Raw genomic sequence first — 15197 nt, forward strand, 5'->3', positions numbered from 1 at the left:
TTCATTCATTCATTGAAAAAAAAAAAAGCAGCCTCTTAAGAAACACGAAAATCTATTTAACACAGTTATACTGACTTAAGAATCTAAATGGAGACCAAATCTTACTTACTTAGAATCTTACTTAGAAGCTAGAAAAGCACCCCGTATTAACAAATAATTTATTTTCCCATTTTGGACTCTGCTTTAAATGTTGATGTGAAAGTCTTTTCACCTCAGCAGCCCCTTGAGTGTTCACTTTGAACAAGGACTTTGCAGCTGGCCAAACCAGGCTCGCGATCAATTTTTATGAGTACAAATTCTTGAGCTGATGGCTGTATCTCCAGCTATATCACTCATATAATACACACTCACAAGTGGTGATGAGATTCACATTATCGCCAAAGCACCATCCTGCCGATGGCAGCAGCGGACACAGCAGGGGCACAGTGTCCTCCCTAGAAAAATGACTCCTTCACCTTTCAATAATGCAGCCTGCAGGTATGAACCTACAGGCTGCATGCCAACAGAATGAGAGCTCTCTTTAAAAATACTAATAAAAACTACCCAGTTCCTCCCAATGGGCCACTCTCACTGAATCTCCATACACATCCATCTTGATTTGGAAATGTGCACATTCAATTTGTCTTCCCATTACGTTTGGAATTGAAAGGAAGATTCAACTGTATTTAAAACTCGAAGAAGTTGCCAGTGTACTGGCATGTTTATTTCAATGCATGTGGGCATGGAATTCTCTGTATGAATGCATGTGTATACATATATTTGTGCAAAATTATAAGGCTTAAATAGGACTTCAGATTTTAAGAAGGTACCTCAGGTAGAATAAATCTGAATTCATTATTGTCTGGTGATGTTTTTTCTAAATTCCAATTATGGAGTATATGGCTTTAAATTAAATTTTAATTATGGGCTTAAATTTTGCCTTTGAAAATGTCAAACTTATTTTTGTTACTGAGCCAACTCTCTAGCTTCCCAAAGACATGGTTAATGTTCCTCAAATGATCTCAAAGTATTCTAATTCTTTCTTTCATTTCTAAACTCTGGTATAGGGTGATCAAAGTATACGTTTGTTCTGTAACTTTTGATTCTTGTGATCATATGCTACAAAATACAGCATGCAGAAAAGGATTACCTCAAACTTTACCTGGCCAAAAGCATGAGGCAATCATCTGATCTCTCAAGACTGATCTAATAAATAATAAAGCCAATTTTCATATGATCAATGTAACAGAAACTCTCTTAGCTTGTCACTTAACCAGATCTCCAAACTAATGAACATTCTCTGATTCATTCTTTAAAACATGTCTACACTGCCCAGGACTGTTTACAGCAACTTTAAACATAGTTGACAAAACTTACAAGCAACCAAGATGGCCTTCAATAGGTGAATGAATGAATAAACTATGATTCATCCAGACAATGTGTGTTTTTTTTAAGTCGGTTCCACACCCAGCATGGAACTCAATGCGGGGCTTGAAATTATAACCCAGAGATCAAGAGTCGGATGCTAACCGACTGAGCCACCCAGGCACCCCCAGCCAATGGAATATGTAATGCTAAAAAGAAATGAGTTATCAAGCTATGTAAAGACATGGAGGAAATTGAAATTATTAAGTGAACTAAACCAATCTGAAAAGGCTACATGGGGTATGATTCCAATTATATGACATTCTAGAAAATGCAAAACTATGGAGACCATAAAAAGATCAGTGGTTGTCATGAGGGAGAGAAGGGATTCATGGGCAGAGACCATAGGATTATTAGGGCAGTGAAAATACTCTGTACGACATTTAATGGTGGATATATGTGATTATACATTTGTCCAAACACGTATAATATACAACACTAAGAGTGAACCATACTGTAAATAATGGACATTGGATGATTATGATGTGTCAATGTTGATTCATCCTTGGTAACAAATGTATCACGTGATGTTGATAACGGGAGGCCACGGCATATGTGAAGACAGGGGATATATGGAAAATCTTTGTATCTTCTCTCAGTTTTGTTGTGAGCCTAAAACTGTTCTAAAAAATAAAGTTTTTTTTTAAAAGGTAAAAATAAAAAACATAATAATTAATAAGTAAAAGTTCATGCTAATTAAGAGTCAGCTAGGTTTGCGCCAGTCACATCAGCTATTAAAAATATGGAATTAATAAAGATTCTACCTAAATGCACTGAGTATGACTATGAAAAAGCAGCTACTGTTTCTATGAAAAATCACTTGAGTGATTTAGAAAGATTTGATAAAGACAAGTCGCTAATGTAAACTTGTCACATTGGATGTGAGACATCTGTAAATAGCAATACAATCAAATGTCCAGAAAGATCTGCATTAAAACTGCTTGGTAAATGCATTTAAATGCTTGTGCCAATGTAAAGAAATTAAACCTGGAAACCGAAGAAGACATCTTATGGGTATGGTTTTTGGAGGGCAGATCACTCAACTCCAAACAGGAGCCCCTTACTCAATTTATTTATATCAGGACTGCCAATGTATGCTGTGCACACATATGTGCATCTTTTGTTAAAGGAGCTGGCCAAATATTGGTTCTAATCACATGAGAAAACGCTACATTTTAACCAAATAGGCTGGCTATCTTCCACATAGATAAAACTAGTTTTGACTGAATTTTTATACTTTTCATGAAGTTACCACGCCATTGTGGCACATCCAAAAGCGGATAGATAACCTTACTTATGGAAGACAGAAAAATGACAGTTTTCCTTCCTTGGCATTTCACCATGTTGTTCTGATCTAGTCCATTTAAATTTGCTTAATGTGTGGGTAAGAATCGACAAGAGTTTAGAGACTGTTTTATGTTAATACCAACAAGAACAATTTTTTCTATAGAACCACTGGGAACAAAATAGCTTGGATTCATCACAGAATGGAATGACTACTATTTAGAAAGTTATTCTTTAATGTAAATTTAATTTAATGAGTATATTCTAGGAGTAAAGGTTATCCATGATTAAAAACTAACAAAACAAGGAAGAGTCAGCCAGAACGTATATTCCAATAATCCAATAATATTCAGAATCCTATTACAAACATATCTACCAGTCCTGGAAATGTAAAGCTACAGTTATGTGAATAATAAAAAATGTCAGATTTGTATAAAAATGGAAGCTTCTAAGTATTATGGTTTATCTATAAAATATCAGAATGATGCAGTGGTTCCCAAGGTGTGGTTTTGCAATCCTGGAGAACTTTAAGATCTTTTCAGGGAATCTGTGAGGTCAAAACTATAATATTCAGACATCATCTGCATTTTCCAGTTATTCTCTGTGTGTACAGTGGAATTTTCCAGAGGCTAAACTTCATCTGATATTACAACAGATTGAATGTAGAACCTGATATGAAAATATAGCTGCATTCTATTAAGCTAGACATTAAAGAGATGTGTCAAAACCTGGAATAATGTTACTCATTTTTCCTAAATTGTTTGGTTCAGAAGTTATTTTACATAAAAATGTTACTTGTGTGGGCATGTAAAGAAATTCACTACTTTTATTTTAACATGAAATACTTAAAAGTTTCCATTTTAATTTCTAACACAGTGAATACCTATAGATATAACCCACCAAATGAAAGTTTGAGCACTGCTCTTAGACCGGTTGTGTAACAGGAAAAAAAAATTTACTAACCTGAACAAGAACAAAGTAACGTTTTTTCCATCTTTTCCAGACCTTCTGTCCAAGGGCATACAAATACCTGGTAAGAAAAACAAGCAAAAGATATTTTAGATGAATGATGCTGTGGCTCTGTGCAATCATATTTCTTCCACAGGTATTCGTTCTGGAGACCAGCCTGCTAAAGGCAAAGTCTAGTTCATTTGAAAATGGAGAAAACATGTAGCTTCTGTGTTTTAAAACGACTTGAGCTTATTCTAGGTTCTTGAAAGGGAATTGATTTATGTGGCTTATCAATTTGTCAGTTCTTACTACAAATTGAGCCACGTTGGAGCTAGAAAGAATAATCAAAGAACCAGTGGGAATTTTATGCTTACAACACACTTCTTAGGATAGACAAAGACTACAAACTGGGGATAGAAGACTCAGTGTTTCAGCTCTCAGATGACTGCGGCTGAGAAGTGTGGCCCCAGAAGAAGTGGCTGTACAGTCAAGAACCTGAGTGAAGGGTCACTGTCCAGCTGGGTGACCCCAAGTTGTGCCAGCACCAATCTCGGTTTCTGTTTCTTCAACTATAAATGGCAAGACTGGCTTTGCTGATTTCTAAGGTCTCTGCCGGCCTCATAATTTGGGGGGTTAGCTGATTTACAGAAAGTATCTTGCTGCAAATTTTCCTAACTATGAAGTTCAGGTGAAGAGAACATGGTGTAATTAAACAAAAGCCCTGGCTGAAACTATGTTGAACTGTGCACTGCTATTAACAATGTGAATTGAAATGAATAAAGGAGTCAATCATTTGAGAATATTCTTACTGAATATATATAGATGTAAGCTTATCAAGTTTATCAAGGAGGAAAAAGAAGAAACTAAAAATTGCTCTAGTATAAGCATGTCATGGAGAGCTATTTAAAAATTATACCATGGGAAAAAAAATTACACCTTGGAATGATATGCACACTTACGACAAAAGTAGAAAATATCATTAGAGTTTGAAATATGATAAATACAGGCCTAGTTGTTAAATTAAAATAAGATTTTTCAATAGTTTATCATAATCCTTTTTTTTTTCTGAAGTGAAGGTTCACCACTGTAAAGGCTATTCAAACTAAATTTATATACAATTCTGAACGATAAAAAAGCACTACAGTTAATCACTTATTTGGGGGCTTAAAGTCTTGAGAGTTTCACAATTTTTAAAACTAAAATCTTAGCTTGAAATTTTAGTTTCTGTCATATTAAAATAATTCTCTTTTGCACAGCAAAGCATTTTTGCCCCCCTTTTAAAAAGTGATGCAAGAAATGAATAGGCACTCTTTACTTTTTTTTCCCCTTCCCCCATCTGTCCCCACCCCAAGCCCAACAGCCTCTAGCAACCACCGATGTGTTCTCTGTATCTATGAGCTTGATTTATTGGGTTCTAAATGTTCAGAACCAAAATCAAAAACAAAAACAACAAAAAAGATGCAGTTACTAAAAGTCAAACTAGAAACTTAGACGTTTGCATTGGAAATCATCCATAACTGCCCAAATCAATTACGTATTTTGTGTCAAACCTATCCGCTATCTAGGTGAACTTCTACTCAGCTCTGACAATACCCCTGACACCACGCTGCCTGCACTTCTGGATATTCATTCAGTGACTGACTGACAGAGACATCCACTGCTACCGTGCTCACCTGTTCACTATCACCACCTGAGGTCCTGTTAAAACCCTTTGCCCCACCTTTGCTCTAAGCTCTAATTTCTCTTCTGTGGTTCTGGTGATAGGTGCTTCGCTGCTCTCTTTCTGTCTTTTGTACGTAATTTCCTTCTCCTTGAAATGCACACACCCCCAACTCCTATTACAGGGTTAACAGCAATGACCTCAGGAGCCAGACACTGTGGACACGACAGACGCCCTCTATAAAAGTGCACTGGCAAGATGTGCACCAAATAGCTGCTGAGGAGACACAGAAGACGTTGGGAATCACCTTTGCTGGTGACCACCGCCTGCTTCTCAGCTCCTTCAGCGTCTCACTCAGCATCTCAGTAAGAAGCAAACCATCAACACCACAAGCGAGTGTAAGTCTTGCTAAGGTGATACACAAGGAATACTACTACCAGCGGCAACATCACTCAAAATCCGGGCTCAACAAACTGGGAATGACACTGTAGGATTTCTCTGAAGACAGCAGAGCAGTGGGTGGATACATACATGTGTATACTAGAAGTTGGGAGATGTAAGGAACTGAATAAGAGATGATTTAAGAATGGAACCAAGGTAAGCATTTGGCCTCTGGGGTGTTTTGGGGGTGTTGCCCTGTAAGAAGGAATTCAATCAACCACCTACAGAAGTCACAAGTGATCACACATATCTAGAGAGTAGCTAAGCATGAGAGTTTTGCTCTCTGCATAAGAAAATAGATTACATTCAACACAAGATAGACTGCATAAAGGCAACGTTATAAACACTATGTAGCAAAATGACAGTTTCTGTCCTTCAGTTTTCACATTAGCCAGATAAAAATTTTATGAAATAAAATGGACATGAATACATCAGAAAAGGTAACTATACTGAATAAGGATGCACTAAACTTAACTTCAACAAACTTGAGGTTTTTTTACTCTAAGAATGATTTCTGGAGTTAGATGTCTAGTACTAAGCTAGCTGCTTTCTCACTAGTATAAAAGTAGATTCTGGACATAAGAGATATTTAACATTAAGGAAAGAATGAAGAACAAGACGTTCATCAATACTGTTTAAAAGAAAAAACTCAAAATCATCTAAGAATCAATGGTAAGGAATAAGTTGCCATGAAAAATAATGCCAAAAAATAATATGCAAATTTATTACAATGCTAAGTTAAAAAAAAAAAAGCTGTCACATGAGCTTATAGTATACGCATGGGAAGAAAACCCAGAAAGATGAATCAAAATGTTAAGCCTGCAGTTAATATTGGGCTGGTGAGATTAAAGATGAAGTTCATTTTTTAAAGTAATCTCCACATCCAATGTGGGGCTCAAACTCACAACCTCAAAGTTAAGAGCTGCATGCTCTACCTCATGAGCCAGCCAGGTGCTCCTTCATATTGTTCTCTAGGCCTTCACATTTCCACAATTTCTACACTGAGCATATCTTCCATATTTTTAAAGTAAGATTTATTGGTATAGTTTACATATAGTAAGGTTCATCCACTTTAGGTATATAATTTGGTGAGTGTCGACACAGCAATGTAACCACCGCCACCATGAACTAACAGAACATCTGCATCCCTCCAAACCTTCCTTGAGGCCTTTGTATAATCAGTCTCCTCCTCACATCCCCAAGCTCTGCAACCACAGATCAGATTTCTAACCTTACAGTTAGTGTTTTCCAGAATGTCATGTAAGTGGAAAAATACAGTATGCACCCTTTTGCGTCTGGTTTCTTTCAGTTGGTAAAAAGCTTTTGAGATTCACCCCTGTTGTCTATATCAGGAGTTCATTCTTTTCACTGCTGAATTCATTACATTGTATGAATTTACTTCAATGTGTTTATCCATTTACCAGTTGGTGGACGTTTGGATTGCTCTCATTTTTCTAGCTATCATAAACAAAATTGCTATAAACACGCATGTACAGGTCTTTTGTGGGTCCATATTTTCATTCCTCTCAGGTAAATATCTAGGAGTGGGATTACGGAATTATATTTAAAGTGTGTGCTTAACTTTATATGAAACTGCCAAACTGGTTATCTAAAGTAGCTGCACAATTTTGTATTACCACTAGCAACGTATGAGAGTACCTCTTATTTTATAATCAGAAAAAATTACTGTTCTGAGGGATTTGGGGGATATATTCATTATGGATCCATAAATTGTAATTCTGGTATGACAAAGTCAAATACAGTGACAAAGATCCCTCTCTTTGGTCTATAGGTATCTTGAGTACATTGGAGAACTCCTTCTCTAAGCTTTATTTATTTATTTTTGAGACAGAGAGAGACAGAGCATGAACAGGGGAGGGTCAGAGAGAGAGGGAGACACATAATCTGAAGCAGGCTCCAGGCTCTGAGCTGTCAGCACAAAGCCCGACACGGGGCTCAAACTCACGGACTGTGAGATCATGACCTGAGCTGAAGACAGACGGTTAACCAACTGAGCCACCCAGGCGCCCCTGTAAGCTTTAATAGTTAAATGGTTTTTCAGGTGTCAAGACTATCCTCAAGTCTGTAGTTTGGTGGTCTTAGCTGCGCAAGAGTTGAAGTGTGGAGAGAGTAAGGAAAAAATTAGCCCAAATCATTTGAATATTCGGTTATAATCAGATAATCCATTTTTAGAAACATCTGTAAAAATTAATATGCATTCTCTCCTCACCTGTTTTGTTTTGTTTTTAATGTCGAGTGTTAGGCTACAAATTATCTCATTTATAGATAAAAAGCCAGGAAGCTTTATTTCAGATAAATATACTAAAGTTACATTTAACATGTTGTGCTCTAGTAGGCAGTTAAGATTCAGTTCATTACATTTACATAGTGATGTTTGAGTATTCTTAATTACTGAAAAATGAGTTACTCTATGTAGAAACCATACCCATAACGAATTTTTAAGGATTTTGTATACAACAGGTTGACTTGATCTAGAAAAGATGCTAGGGCACCTCAGGGTCATTATTAGGAACGTCAATTATAACTGCATAATTCTGTAAAGAGAAGGTATCATCGACAGGTCTAAATCTAGCAATAGTATTAAGCACATCTTTGAAAGCTATTTACCTGTCATCCATTTCTGTTTCATAAAAATAGCTCAGAATGTAAAAAAAAAATCTATTATTAATATCTTTCTTTCTGAATTTTGAACGAATTGGTTTTTTACTGCCTTATAAAATCTACTTCTACCCCATAAAAGTGTAGAGAGTCTCTTCCAGGAAGTATATCTGTCATTCTGGAGACAGACTACTTTGGCTGGCGTACTACAGGTCTGTTGGCAGGTGTGCTCAGCACTCGTATTCTCCCTGATTATTTTGTAGCCTGCTGAATCATTAGCTTCCTCTCAATTGACTATGTGATTAACTCAAAAAGAAAGTTATTTTTTAAAGGGTATGTAAATCAGACCTGCCTAATACCACTCAAACTGGGAACACACATTTAACTGGGCTTTATTTGACAATTTATAAGGTTATCCAATAAAATATCATATATGACAGCAATAGTCTCTAATGCAGACTGTGAATTTTTTTCACCTTATTTTGAAGAGGTTTTAAAGAGGGAAGCTAGTTTTCTCTTTTGTCCTCCCATGGGGCTTTCAACATTATTCATTTTCATTAGCCTACAAAATTTGGTTTTAAACATTTTTACTCATCCTTGTTAAATTATTTCAGCTAAGTAACAAATGGACAGAAAATGAAGGAATACCTATATCAGCCATTTTCATGGTCATGCCACATTCTCCAAGCCTGTATTAGAGTATGGCCTTCAGAAAAAAAAAATTATCTAATCAAAATTCAATTTGATCCAAGAATTATTTGAATGGGAAAAAAGATTCTATTGTACATAACACATTTGAAAAGTACAGATTTCTATCCCTAATTTGTACTAAACGTAACGTTTTTCCATTAAAATATTTCCAATGCAGCATAATACTCATGTAACTAGAGTATTTTGGATTACTTAGAAGTAACTGCTCAGATACTATTTAATAGTGTTTGCTTTCATCAATACATCCAACTTAACGTATTAGGAAGTTGTTCCCTTTGAACAAAAAATTGCCTGATTAACTTTAAAATCTTCTCTCCTTACATGGGGATTAGGTAACAAAGAAATTAGCAGCACTGCCACAAAGCTTGGATTTAACACACAAGAGTTAAAGCCTTGAAGCATTTGGTTTTATAAATCAGTATCAACACAGCAATAATCTTAAAGAATTAATCCCTCTTCTAGGGCTGCTTCTAATGGAAAGTACTATTTGTTCTAAAGAGACATAGCAATCATTGCTAGAAAATAAGGCACAGAACCACCTAAATGTGTATCAATGTTTCGTTCGCCTAGGACTATTTTTTTTTTTTTTTGGTGTTACTATTCTTGGTCATGCTCTATCCTCAAATATAAAAGAAATGTGACACTTTCAAGAGTTTTGACTGCATATTTAAAATACGATGTGGATACTGTCAGGGAAAATGTCACATGAAGAAAGAAAAGAAAATTAAAGAACTTTGGCAACAGCAAACCTCAAAGTTAGTATCAACGAGGAAAACAGGGCATTATTTCTCATCTTCTCTTTCAATAACTATGTAGGGACCAAAAAAACCAACAGGGACCAAATCCCTGTCATGACTATGAGAGAATTTCAACACTAAAAACTGTCCTATCTTTATGGAATCGCTATCATCCTTAAAAGAGTTATGTGATAACTTGCTTTTAAAAGTTTTCATCTGTGGAGAAACAAAAGCAGAGCCTTTATGAAATCCATTAGAACGTTCTATGACAACAGGGATAAACACTTTTCTTCAGATATGTGCTGCCTATTAACAATATATATTATTACCAAGAAAACGACCTCAACCACAGGCTGGAAAAAAATGGAGTTTCCTAAAAACAAGAATCAAGCAAACAAAAATTGGCAACATGACTATGCTCATTTTTGCTGCATTTTCAAGGAGATATTTAGATTTCATTACATGTTTAGATTGCAATGCTTGTAAAATAAAATTATTTTAAATACTTGTTCTTACACAGTGCTCCTGTGAATGGTTTTTAATAGTAGATTCACATATATCATTCTGTGATGTGTCTTCAAGCCCCAAACCCCCAAATTAGTTTTAATAATAAATTACACCATTTTTCTGTAAATGGTATATATTCTCTGCTAATATATAATCACAAAAGTTAATGAAATTTCAGGAACTCATTTTTTGGTTAGTTTTTAAAATTGAGAGTTAACTCAACTTTGTAACACAGTGTGTCTGAGCTCCAATATATCCCATCCTATTCTAGTAAATAAACAGCTAATATTCTCTACGTCATATTTGAAACGGAAAATGGGAGAACATAACCAATGACAATTATCCAAACACTCTAAAAACACTTTATAAGACCTAACTTAAAGACTGCTCAAAGAATCTTCAACACACAAAAATTCTCCAAACATATTACTAAATATTGTAGTTAAGTTTCAATTAGAGTGGTGGCATGCAGTTCTAATAGAAAGGAGAATATGACAATTTATTTGCACTGAGTCCATGCTGTGGGAGTTCATGGTTTCACTTTGTGATGAAAAATCATCACTAATGAATATTTGAAAAACATAATTGTGTACAGAATGTGGGAATTATTCGGTGCTTGAAAAAAAGGACTATTTCTTTTGTCGGATCACTTGAGTCCAGCTTTTTATTCAAAGAAATGGAACAATCAATCTACATGTTGAATGATAAAGCCTTTCCTTCTACAAGGCTTCATTTTTCAAGGAAAAATACAGAAAGGGAAAAAAAATCAATATATAGAGTCGTTTAGTCCTGGAAAGGGCTTTCTTAAAGAGAAACCTCAGTCAAGGTTGAAAGAGCAATTAATGCAGGCTCAAAAATCTGGGCCATTCTGATGGAGTTCGGTTAACATGTGGCAGAAGTAATCATCCACTTGTGAAAATGATTTTCGGTTCATTCTCAAACACCTTTCAGACACTCATGATCCCATTTAACTGACAACAATACAGGCTATCTGTGGGCACCACTGCATCTGATGTGAAAACCAATAGGGACCAAATGCCCTCAGGCACTTTCAGTCATCCTGCACGTTCCCTGTTCTCTGCTGCCTGGATAAAAGGAATCTTCCTTTCACTGCATTCTTTCTTTTATTTAACCCTGAAAGATAAGCCTTTTTTGGGGGGTGGGGGGTACTTTTGGCTAAGGATGAGAGAAAGAAACTGATTCAAGACAACAGTGTGACCTGGGCATTAAGAAACCGAGAAATAAATACCTTTCGACTGGCTTTTTACCTCCTGAATTCTTAAGGGAAAGAGTACATGAGGTTGGGGAGGCAAGGGAAGGTTCCCCACCAAACAAAACTACTTAACATTTTGAGAGAAATTATGAACAAAGAAAAATATGAAACTCCTACAGCTAAACAAGAAGTTGAAATGTGTGTGCTGTATAAACAGACTTACAAAAGCAAACTTGAGTAAAATGTAGAGTTCTCCACTCCTTTTCTTGACCACACTTTATAGAATTAGTAACATAAAACCAATCACCCCTCCTTTTCTTCCTAAGTCCCATCTTCTGGTAGTTTACTCTAAGCCTGAGTTAACTCTCAGCTTGTATCAGCATTATCAGAGTGTAACAGTCTAATGAATGAAAGCTGTCTTCTAAACACCGGTTTGCCATTGCCTACTACAGAACACGAACGGAGGCAATCTGCCAACATGGGAAGACTGATACCCCAACTTCGGGTAAGACATTAAGAACTCCAAATGACCATTTGTAGAAGAGGTCCAAAATAAAAAGCAACGCACAGTCACCCAGAAACAAACCGAACTGGGGAAATTGTAACAGTAGCTCTTCGAAAAGTATGTTTAAATAACTACGCACAAGGCAAACCACCTAAATGAAACCGCACAGAGAAATCTATTTTAAAGGCAGTTTTTTCTCGATTTATCTTTGATAACTGATCAGCAGTATTCTTTTATATCTCAACAGGAAAAGTACTCTTAAAAACTTTTTTAATGGATCATGGTCTCACATATTTTACAAAGTTACACCAATATGTTAGAGTCTCATTCTAATATACTGTAACACAGAGGGCAGATTTTGTAAGCATGGTTTCTTCATGTTTGTCCTCAGTTCAAATGTCCTTCAAAATAAGTAATACTTTTCTGCCTGTGCAGAAGCCTTACTGCTTTGTTAGAAGTTAAAGAAAATTAGCTTTCCAAGTTAATTATAAAATATCTCAGAAGGGGATAAGTGAAAATATGTCCAAATAATGTACTAAGCAACCTATTCCAGCCAGGCTAACTTGCAGAGTCAAGACCATACCTCCATCTTCTGTGGAGGAGGGTACAGGCTGGGAAGATGTGAATCTGGGGGGGCGGGGGGTGGTGGAGGGTCATCTACCACACGTTCCAAAAGGAAGGACACTCTGCACTTGGCAATAAAGCTCTAGGGCACCTACCAATTAAGATGAAATAATTCACTTAGACAATCCCAGATACTTTTGTGAGATCCATTAAGCTCTCCTCTTCCCTGAAAATGCAAACGATTTGGTAATAATGAAACAAAAGTTTTAGCAAGGGGTTTTTATGTAACAAACTGTATCTTATTGACTATTCCAAATATGTTCTCTTTTTCGACACAATATTCCCAAAACAAAGCAAAAATAATCACTTTTAAACATTATATCCAATATAGGTAATGCTAAGTTAGCAGAAATTTTTAGGTCTCGGTTTTCTGTAAGTGGAGATATCTGTCCTACCTTCTTCACATTTATGATAAATCTGAGATGAAATATGCACAAAAAATGCCCATTTGTAAACTGTATACACTCTAAAAAGAAAATCATGGGGCACCTAGGTACCTCAGTTGGTTAAGCGTCGGACTCTTGATTTCTGCTCAGGTCATGATCTCACAATTTGGGAGATGGAGACCGCCCCCCCCCCCCGCCTCTCCCATGTCAGCAAGGAGTCTGCTTGGGATTCTCTCTCCCCCTCTCTGCCCCCCCCCCCGCTTCAGTGTGTGTGCGCTCTCAAAATACATAAACTTAAAAAAAAAACAAAGAAGTCAAGACTATCCTATATGTCTATTTAAACTTGAACTTAAATTTAAAAAAAAGAAAATGAAAATCATTGAGAAGGTAATGTGAGATTCAGTGTTTTCCACTGTGTGTCTTGGGAATTGGATACAAAGAAGGATTATGCGAAAAAAAGAACAAATGTGGTGGGCAAATACATGTGAGAAATACTCAGTTAAAGAAAGCCGAAAGTATTCTGAATGAGAGGATGAGTAAGAGCTTATCGTAGACCTGGAAGAGACACTAAAAAGCAGGAGGGGAAAGGAGAAGAGCGGGTGTAGCGTCTCCAAAATTATAGAATCTTCTTCAGAAAGTATCTTGTAGGAGTAATGTTTTCCAGCATACACTTTGGGAAATCAGGCAGACTAGAATACTGATAATTAGTCTTTAAGTGATAAAATTATACAATTGAGTTTTTACATTCTGTTCGGAATTAACAAAAATCCTAATCATAATTAAAATGTCTTCTTCACTTCTAACATCGTTTTCGTAGGAATCTGTCAACACTTATGTTTGGGGGATAAAAAGTTTTTTGTAAAATTTGGATCATAATCTCCATGGATTATATTTGATTTCTGAAAGATCACTTGCTCTGTAATGTTTCTCTCTGGTCTTAGTGAATGAGGACATTTTCGGAAGACTCTGAAATTTAGAAAGCTATATCCATCTTTAAAGTAACTTACCCTCATGTGAGTCATTTATTAATGCATTTGAATTCCTCCTGGCACCCGGCGTGTTTCACAGATTCCCTGCCCTAATAGCCTTGTTCTATCCGCACTGTCTCACCTGAATTTCAATTTTATGCCTTGTGACCAATCTTCTTTGTAGTCCAGCACAACTGTGTGGAGTTCTGGTTCAAGACTTCAGGGACTATCACTCCAGTTCTGACATTGTACCTTGGCCTCAGTGTCTTATCCCCTGCCCTCATTTTTGGATAAGCAACCCAATACTCCAGGCCAAGGACCCAGCTTTGCTCTTGTGCATCCTTCTCTGATACCCTGCTTTGGCATCGGTGATGGCTCACATCTGCAAATACCACTGCCTGTGCTGAGATCTGCAGATACTTCCCTTGGTTTTGACACCATGTACTCGTCTGCACAGATACTCTGTTCTCGCTGTTCCTCTAATCAGTTCCACACACATCTAACATTTTTCATTGATTTCTCGCAATTTAAATTAATTTAGTTCTTGAGTCTCACCTTTCCACTTTCTTCCCATCTCTCAGTTCAGCCACCACCCTTCCACACAAGCCCTCCCTGATATCCCTAATAAGGTCATATTCCTTTATTTCATGTATTAGGCAAGATGTGGACACTTCTCCCATAGCTCTGCCATGGCCTATGGCGAGGCATATTGGATTAGTCTATTTCCAGCACAAAACCGTAAATCTGTGTAAGTCAAGGGTCACATCGGTCATGATTCACCACTCCATCCCAGCACTGGGCCTTTATATAGCAGATATTCCATAAGCATTTTTGGAATGACTAAATGGCTATTTCTAGGTCTGTCATAAGGAATAATTATAATAAGAACATAAAGAAAATCAACCTTCAGCAAAAATTTATATAACATGTATCAAAGTAAAATAAAAAGCATTGAATAGACTTTGGATATTTCATAAAGTTGTTATTTTTAGACTTATTTAATCACAAGTATTCAAATAGTTTTAGCAGAATGTTATCCTAATGTTTAACTTAACATGGAAAATCAAAACATAAAGGAAGCATAAATCAACTGCTATGAAAGCAGGCACAGAACTTTAGTAGGAGTCCAGTCCACCCACCACCCCATTATCCAAAAAAGGCACTCCTGAACTTTTGAAATAAGGCCT

At 36.4% G+C, this 15197-nt stretch overlaps 1 protein-coding gene across 8 annotated transcripts in view; it reads right to left on the reverse strand.

Annotated features, from left to right (window-relative positions):
- CADPS2 (calcium dependent secretion activator 2) overlaps window positions 1–15197 on the reverse strand; it is a 545032-nt gene that overhangs the window by 187256 nt on the left and 342579 nt on the right. For all 8 annotated transcript variants that reach the window (XM_049641753.1, XM_049641747.1, XM_049641748.1 and 5 more), the window contains one exon: window positions 3652–3718. In XM_049641753.1, the coding sequence (XP_049497710.1) occupies window positions 3652–3718 (67 nt within the window). The remainder of the gene's footprint in view (window positions 1–3651; window positions 3719–15197) is intronic.

This window comes from Panthera uncia, chromosome A2, assembly GCF_023721935.1.
Source record: "Panthera uncia isolate 11264 chromosome A2, Puncia_PCG_1.0, whole genome shotgun sequence".
Classification (NCBI taxonomy): Eukaryota; Metazoa; Chordata; class Mammalia; order Carnivora; family Felidae; genus Panthera; species Panthera uncia.